Source organism: Plutella xylostella, chromosome 11 (assembly GCF_932276165.1).
Source record: "Plutella xylostella chromosome 11, ilPluXylo3.1, whole genome shotgun sequence".
NCBI lineage: Eukaryota > Metazoa > Arthropoda > Insecta > Lepidoptera > Plutellidae > Plutella > Plutella xylostella.
This window is the reverse complement of record NC_063991.1, coordinates 2,184,473-2,193,177: the sequence shown is the minus strand read 5'-3', so window position 1 is coordinate 2,193,177 and position 8,705 is coordinate 2,184,473. Positions and strand designations below refer to the sequence as shown.

The 8,705-nt window shown below is 36.9% G+C and overlaps 2 protein-coding genes across 4 annotated transcripts; one reads left to right on the top strand and one right to left on the bottom strand.

The window, feature by feature from the left end:
- Positions 1-303: 303 nt before the first annotated feature.
- Positions 304-5,828, bottom strand: LOC105393962 (titin). Of its 3 annotated transcripts, XM_048624043.1 has the most exons (7): positions 5,683-5,828; positions 5,058-5,292; positions 4,515-4,691; positions 3,946-4,102; positions 3,436-3,564; positions 2,944-3,132; positions 304-2,774 (listed from the first exon to the last, which is right to left on the bottom strand). In XM_048624043.1, the coding sequence occupies exons 2-7, from the start codon at positions 5,277-5,279 to the stop codon at positions 415-417; spliced, it is 3,234 nt and encodes a 1,077-aa protein (XP_048480000.1). In that variant the 5' UTR covers positions 5,280-5,292; positions 5,683-5,828; the 3' UTR covers positions 304-414. The 3 variants fall into 3 exon arrangements, with proteins under 3 accessions (XP_048480000.1, XP_048480002.1, XP_048479999.1); XM_048624045.1 differs by lacking the exon at positions 5,683-5,828 and having other exon boundaries at positions 304-2,771; positions 5,058-5,424; XM_048624042.1 differs by lacking the exon at positions 5,683-5,828 and having other exon boundaries at positions 5,058-5,423.
- On the top strand, positions 5,600-7,682 carry LOC105393963 (RNA pseudouridylate synthase domain-containing protein 1). The gene is made up of 5 exons (XM_038116388.2): positions 5,600-5,723; positions 5,992-6,229; positions 6,463-6,630; positions 6,855-6,972; positions 7,257-7,682. The coding sequence occupies exons 1-5, from the start codon at positions 5,631-5,633 to the stop codon at positions 7,465-7,467; spliced, it is 828 nt and encodes a 275-aa protein (XP_037972316.2). The 5' UTR covers positions 5,600-5,630; the 3' UTR covers positions 7,468-7,682.
- Positions 7,683-8,705: the final 1,023 nt, after the last annotated feature.

Sequence of the window (8,705 nt, the reverse complement as noted above, 5' to 3'; positions counted from 1 at the left end):
GTTAGTCCCAATGTAATAGGGGGCGGGCCTATTGCCATTTTACGGGCACATCCAAGACCCGAGAACAAATATCTGTGTTTAAAGAAATATCTGCCCCAGCCGGGAATCGAACCCGGGACCATCGGCTCAGTAGTCAGGGTCACTAACCACTACGCCATTCGGTCGTCAAACATAATAATAATAAAATAAGTTCTTCTGTATGTGACCCCTGTTTTAAAAGGTAAAACTTTACTCCTGATGCATTTATAAACGAGGGATATAAAAGTAGTTTTAGTTTTAGTAGTAAGACAATAAGTTAACAAGCATTGTTATATTTCTTTATTATCATAATCATCAGACAAACCACCTTTGTGATTAATAATTATACAGTACTTATGCTACATTATACTTATGTATTTTTAAACAAATAAATACTCATTTCTCGACCATTGGTACATTTTCTATTGAAGCAACACTGGTAACAGGGTCGCCATCTTTCTTCTTCTTTTGTTTTTTAGTTTTCTTTTTCTTATTCGGATCTTTTTCTTTATGCATATCGTTATATTTAAGAAGCCGCTTGTACATTTTGAGCAACTGTTTAGCGTCTTTTTTCATTTCTTTCGTTAGAACCTCTTGTGGTTTATCCTCAACTGTTGTGGTTTCTGGATCAGTTTCAGTGACTTTTTCTACTACTGGCTCTTTCACGGGGTCTACATATTTAGTAGAACCTTCTAGAAGGTTAAAGTGCTCTATGGAACCTTCCTCAACATTTAACTGAACAGGTTCTTCGACTGGAGTTTCTACTATTTCCTGTGGAGCTTCTTCCTCTATCTTCTTTGACTCAATCAGTTTCTTTTTTAATTCCTTATTCTTCTTGCGCATGGCATTCAGAATATTCGCAGTTGTCAACACTTTTTTAACCTTTGTGCTGTCTAAATACCGGTCTTTCCATGAAATATTTTCTATAGTTTCTGTTCTTGTTTCTTCTTCATTTACAGGTTTTGACGTTTCAACTTCTTCTATTCGCTCGCCACTGACTATGTCCACTCTTTCTATTTGGTCTATTTTGGCACTTAACGCTTCTATTTCTTCAGACGTTGGCTCCTTAGATAGAACCGAGACACCGTCTACTTCGTAGCACGACGAATCGTCGGATAGTTCTAGAATTTCATAAACATCATCGTCATCATATGCGTCGATATCGACAGGGCTTTCAGGATTAAAAACAATATGTTCTTGAGTAACTTTAGAAATAGTGGGGCTTTTATCGTCCGTATTATCTGTCATGGGAGGTTTATTTGTTTCTGGTTCATCGTCTTTTTGGGTGTAAAAGTTTTGGTCGGCAACTTCACGAAAATTTTCTTTCTTCTGTTTCTTAGCCTTCTTTTCTTTTTTGTTCTTTTTAATCTTTTTCTGTTTTACGTTTTTGACTGGTGCTTCGTCTTCGTCAGATATGCAAACTATTTCTGTTTGCACCTCGAAAGCTTCTACCTCCGAATCAGATTGGTCTTGTAATTCTCCTTCTTCCGTCGTCAGTTTTTCTTTGTCTTCAAAATTGCTGTCATTGTCTCTCAGTTCAGTGTGTTTTTCACTTGGTTCTTCTATTTCAGATACCTTTTCAATATTATTTACATCTTGAGCAATGCTCACTGCTGTTGTTGACAACCCATTATTAGTGCTGTTTGTTTTTATTTCTTCTAAATTTCTGTCCGTTGGCATTGTGACGGAATCTTCCATTTCAGTTTTATTTGCTTTATTATCAACTATGGCTGGTGCTACGGTATCTTCAAAAGATTTTGGCCCAAATTCTTCATGAACTACTGGTATATCATCTATAGATGCTACCACAATTGATTTATCTGAACTTATATTATTCTCTTTCACTTTATCTGAATATTCTTTCAGTAATTCTGGTGTAATTTGAGATTCAGTTCTCGATTTGTTTATTGTACTTTCCTTTGGCACCTCAGGAACACATGTTTCAGCAACAGTCTCGCTTCTTATTTCTTCACCATTGGATTCAATTGGCAATACGTGATCTTTCTCTGGATCACGTGGTTTAATAACCTCAACATTAAGGATTACTACCTTGCTGGGAGCTTCACTTCGGAAGGGCTGTGTATTAACTACAGTTTCGTCTTCATTTGGAACATCTTCTTTACTGGTGTCTGAGCTAGACGCCTCGCTATCGCTAGTATCACTATCAGGACTACTATCTTCACTGGAGCTCGAAACTTTATCTAGATTTTTATGATCTAGATCTTCTAGAAGATCCATTTTCTCACTATCGGACAGTTGAAGTGTTATTTCATAGTTATCTTCTTGGTCGCCACTACCGCCTTGGCAAGAAGTCTTTTGCGTAGATTCCTTCCGAGTTTTGTCTTTATTTTTGTCCTTAGTTTTCTTTGTAGTTTTTTCTGCATTCTCTTTTTCTCTTCCATTGTTTATTTTTTCTGCTTTGTCATTTAAATTATCTGTATTTAATTTGGAAGTATTCTTATCTTCATGTTTATCTGCAGGTATGACGACTTTAGAGTGTAGTTTTGGAGTCTTCTTGACTTTAGTAACAGACGAATTCAATTTCTTTACATTCTTGACGATACTGGCGACTCTAGCATCATTGCCTTTGACATTAGGTACTGATATTACGACATTGTTTTTGTTCATACTGATCTTTCTTGCAGCGGGTATATTCTGTGGAACAGTTATTCTATAATCTGGTTCACTTTCTGTGTCTACTTCCGTATGTTTTTCTTTCTCTACTTCTGTGGGTTTTTCTGGTAGTTTTTCAGCTACTGGAATGAAAAAATAAACCATTACTACTGTACAGATCTGTGGCGCTATTTATGTAGAAGTAACCTTAATCACGATGGGCACTAAATCTTTAGCTAATAATTCCATCTGTATCAGCTAATACTCTATGCATAGCCACTATATTAACTTATCCTCTTAAAACAAACTTACCAGCACCAGTTTCTTCTGCATCATCTTCATCAATGACAACAACATCATCATTATCTGTGGTCACAGTATTAGTCTGTGGTTCTACGGCAGGCGGAACTTCAACCTCTTTGGTCTTTTGTTTCTTTTTCTTTTTTTTCTTGTGCCCGGTAGCTACAGCGGCGGCGGGCTGTGGCGGCGGCGGTGGAGGGTCTGAGAAACATGCGAAATTAAACATTATGCATGTCCACAATAGTCAATAGGGATAGCATGAAGTGTTCATTCAGATCAACTAAGGTACAATACGTTTTGGATTTTCTTTAAAAAAAACATAATTTTTTTACAGAAAAACGGATGGACATTTTTTTATAAAATTTGGCAAGTCGTAAACTGCAAGTTGTATTAATAGGCTACTTATTATCCTGATTCCCACGGGAAAACTTTATAAGGAGCAGCTGAGCTCGTAGTCAATTGCTTGTACGAAAATAAATTGCAATGAATATTATTGTTATTTACCCGGTGGTTTCTCCACCGTCTCCTGTTCCACCTTCGGCTTGGTGTCCTCATCGGAGCTGATCTCCAGCACGGGGGGCGCCTCCTCCTTCACCACCACCTCGTCCGAGGACTCTGGAGACGCTGCTGGTGCTGAGGACAAATTGTATACAATACAGGGTGTTAAAGGTAGTATTTTTATACTCTGTTTATTTAAAGGTATATGGCAGGGATATAGGTACTTGTCTAAAGTAGAGGAAAATCTTTTTTGGAATAATAGCAAGTTCTGTAGTTGGCCAGAATATCATATGTTGGAGTGTACGAAAGAATCCTCCTCCAGTCAAGTATCCTGGGCAGTAAGTGACTGGCACATACTTTCACTGCGGTGACGAACCCTCCTGTCGCTTTTGCTTGTGTTTGCCAGACACACTAATCAGAATATGGCAGATTATGTTCACGATACAATCTCTGCTGTGAGCAGTGTTAGCTTCATAGCAACATTTTTGTCCACGGCCTATCTCTCTACCAGCATACCTTCAGCACTATGACTGAGATGAGCCCGCAGTGCGCGCGCCCTCGCCTGCAGCTCCAGTAACTCTAGCACGGTGTCCGCGGGGCGCGCGGGGGCCGCGGGGGCTGCGGGGGCGGGGGCTGTGGACTTGGCCTTCTTGTGGTGTTTCTTCTTGTGGCGCTGGAGGAGAAAGAGATGGGTATTCTTTATTTGTAACGAGCATTAAAAAACCCCTGACTGTCAACACTAACTTTTGAACAGCTCAGCTGATTTTGATAAAAAAAACAGCTTAGAACACTCAGAATAACTTAACCTATGAGTCCTATGACCCAAAAAAAGCAAATCGAAAATTGGTTCAGCCTTTTGGGAGCTATGCTGCCACAGACTCGTTAAACTTATAACTCCCCTCTTTTTGTTATTAGTTAAAAAAGAGTTGTTATGCTTCTTGGGGTATTCCCTATGTTCAATGTTTATTGCTAGTTTATTGACTAATGTTTTACTTTATGGCAACATGCAATTTGGTCAATCTGTTTGCTTGACCATAAACAGTCATCTTTCATTTCATTTGGTATTGAGTACTCATCCAACATACCTTTTTAGACGCCCGACTGCTGCTGGCATCCGTCTCACTGTCCAAGGAGATGGTCTCCAGGACCTCTGGCTCCGTCTTGCTGCTCTTACTTGAGTCTGACTCGCTGGAACTGGTGTCGGACGGGGGCTCCGCTCCGTCGATGATGGCACACACTCGCTTTGAGCTGATGCCTAGTAACTGGAATTGGAATAGACAGTTTGTTTTAGAGTATATGTTATAGATTTATCTTTGAGATTTTTAGGCTAACTGTTTGATTTCAGTTTCAATGATCAATGAAAATTGTATCAAGTGTTTGAATGCACTACTTCAGTTTGTCACATGAATGATATAGGTAAAATGCTAATGGATAAATAACTAATATGAAATGTTGTACAGAGACATGCTATTATGATATCAATAGTCCTGCCTACTTATGCAATGGTGTGCATTAATTGTGCTGAAAAACCATGAGAGTGGGTAGGAAGAAACTATGGGTCTATGAGGAAAAGTATCTTGGAAGAAAACCCCCTACTGAAAACTCTTACTGTTTTTTTTAATACTCACCTCATCCAAACATAGCTCTTCTATCTCATCATTGCTGAGTTTCCTGATGCACTCGGGGGCCATAGCTTTGATTTCTTTAGCCGACAACGTACTAAACACTTGTCTCATCAACTCGACTCTGTCATGGACGTAGTAAGCCAAATCTTGCTCCTTGTTAGCAGATGCCCGAGTTTTAGCGTCCTCCTTCTCCTTTTTTATACTTAGCCGCTTATTTCGACGCATTTTGTATTATTTTCTGCACAAAAACATGGAATGAAATTGTTTACAATATTTTGCAAATTGATGGGAATATGATGCTAAATTAGAATAGTAGGAGATTTGTAGTAAAGAGCGAAGGAAGAAAGACCATGTAATTTGGCCGGATAATCGGCCGGCATTTTGACGGATTCAAAAATGACAGCTGTGATTTGTTTTTAAAGATAAACAAAACGCTTTTTTGTACTTACGCGGTTACGCGAATCAAATAACAAAAATTAAAAAAATAGGAAGATTTTTTGAATTACCTACTAAATTTAGCTAACTTCTATAAAGTTTGGTTAAGTGAATAAGTTTAATAAGTTGTGAAACATCGAAATGGCTGTAAAAATACTACATAACGATGATAATTTTATAATCGTAAACAAACCTTACGATATGTACATTAACTCTGACGATGTAAACGAAAAGGTCCGTTTTACAACAACATTTTTCCATGTAGCAATTTCACTTCTTGTTTTTGTTTTCTTGTTCCTATAAGTAACTTTTTGAGGTTATAAATATTTACTGTAGTGATGGGACATAGGTAGAAAGTTTTCACAATCGAGTCGATAACAAATGACACATCGGCATAATGGAAGTAGATCGGCATGGCATCGTCTTATTCACGATTAATATTTCATACACAAAATCAGAAAAACCATTCAAGGCGCTAAAAACATAAAACCTTATTTTACAGAACACGGTCGCATGCCACATAGCCAGTCAAGACTCTCATTTGTCATCATCATCTCAGCCTCTTCATTTTGTACAGCGGCTGGACTACGCCACGAGCGGAGTTCTCTGTATTGCCAAGAACAAACGAGCCGCCGCCAAAGCTGGGAGACTTTTAGAGAAGCGTTTCGCGAAGAAATATTATCTTGCAGTTTTAAGAGGACATGTGAAATTTCCTAATTGCCGTATTGAGTATGAAATTGGTAACTATGTTTGTTATTTTGTGGGTAGATAATTATAATGCTGGTACCCCACTTGGGTATTCGTATTTGCGTATTTGCCAAAACTTCCATGTGTAACAGTGTATTTGCCAAACTTATTTCCTATTTACCAAATAGGCAAAATATGCAAATACGAAAAGCCAAGTGAGGTGCTAGCATATCATTAAAAAAAATGCCATCTACAGTACTCAGGTATAACCAAACAATTTCCACAGGAGACGATCCTAGCACACAGGATACGAATCACAAAATGCTAGCAGTGACCGATCCGGCTTCTCAAAGCGCCAGCCGCAGTCGCTCCGCCCGCACCACTCTCCTGCTACTGGAGACAGGGTTCTATGGGGGAGATCCTGCATCCGTTGTTCTGATGAAACCCACTACTGGTATGATTCTTGATACAAACCTGAGCTAAAAGCTAAATCCATCATTTTTCCTACTGAGCTGTTTTTTTAACTTTTTTTTACAGTGAGTCTTTTGGTAATTTGGTAATCTAGCCCGATATAGTCCTTTTTACTTACTTTCGCATTACTAAAAGTCTATGTGGATATTTTATCCTTGAGAATCTGCTGACTGATCGACAATATTTTAAGTTTGTTATTTGTAACAGGTCGCAGGCATCAGCTGAGGGTGCATTGTTCGACTATAGGTCACACGATATTAGGCGATTACACGTACAGTGACGGGAAAGACGCGAGTACCGATAGGATGTTTCTACATGCCATGAGGTAAGTGTACTGTAAAATGAAATACTTTAGCGATCTTTACACAAGCAATAAATATTGCAGAAGTCGATTAGTTAACATTATGTGTATGAAACAAAAAAATTGTAGGTACATGCTTGCTAAATCTTATTTTTTTACATTTGTCTTTTTTATTGTAAACGCCTCTTAACACACAAATTTTATTAGCAGAGAATGCGTAGATATGTAAAAATAGTACTTAATGGTTTTTACATTTTTTTTCGCATTTAAACAGAGGAAATTCATCCAAGTATATTTTTATTTTACAGATTAGTACTTCCGTTTCAAGACGAAACTTTGGACATTCAAACTGCAGAGCCTTTTTATTCAGACGACAGCTTTAATAACAAATGGAAAACAGAAACTGTATTTCACGGATTCAGGGAAAGTGACGAGTTTATATCGACGTGTGCTGTTATTGATTTACTAAGTGAAGACAGTGATATTTTGGTATTCCAATATAATTCTAAAGCTTCGTAATCTGTTGGTATTTTATTTTATTCTAGAAAATAATGCCTTTGAGCCACAATAAAAAAGTCATTAGTTTTACGTTGCTAAAATAAATTTATTCGCCTTCCGAATCGACATCATTGTGGGTTGATAATAGCGATCGACTAGCCTTTCGCACAATACAAGTTTAGTAATGTAGTACATCCCTAAAATCAACTATGAACTTTACTAACTTAATAGGGTGGCAATAACAAAACGCAACAAAGTATGTTAGAACTTTGGTAAGATGTGTAAGTTAAAATTCAAAATAATATTAATAAAAGTTTTAATTCATAAAATTTATCTCTATTTACAATACTTTGTGGGTTCATAAGTACTTAATAAAACAAAACATGTCCTCTTATTAATATAAAATAATCCTCTTTTGTACTAAACAGTACTGCAGGTCCCTACAGGAAGCTAAATAATATACAGGGTGTTGCAAAAAGGGTATACTAAGCCGAAACCTACATGTGCAGCATGGTATATCTAAGCCCGAAAATGAAATAAAAATTTCAAAATTCGCGACCCTTTTTGTAACATCTGTTTGTTGTAGATACCTAATCAGCGGTCACATCACAAAAAGTAAACAAATTTGTTAATAACTAAACGTTTTTAACTTTACTTTAACATAAAGGTGCTTACTGACATAATATTCGCTTGTAAACAAATAAATAATGTTGAATTTTCGTTATGAGCACTTTACATAACAAATATAGGTAGTTAGGTTCATCATGTTTGGTCCTATAGTCTATTCTATAACAAACAAGTATGTCTATCGCACATTTTCGATATTGACAGAGTGAGATGGGTCATTGTCAGGACCAATAGCAACGCAGTAAAAACGTTTCAGTACTCGTCTTTAAAAAATTGACTATTGTTGCAGTTATTCTCCCATCGGTCGTTACATAATAAAGATACAAATTAAACAGGCTTTAGACTTTTAAAAAGCAGTTCATAACATAATTTTTAATAAATGTAACTAAAATAAAATGTATAATTTTGTATAATAACAATGCTTACGCAAATTAACTTTGACATGTTTTACATTACACTATCACTTCTACCATAATAATGCGATGAGGAATAAACGCAATTTCGGTTATTTTTGCATAAATTAAATTGAAAATTATTTGGGAATTATAAAACCTGTTAATACAGGGTGTTCAGCACATGGACCTACATCTTTTCGCGTGATGTAGTACATATACCTATACTGGTTATTCTAA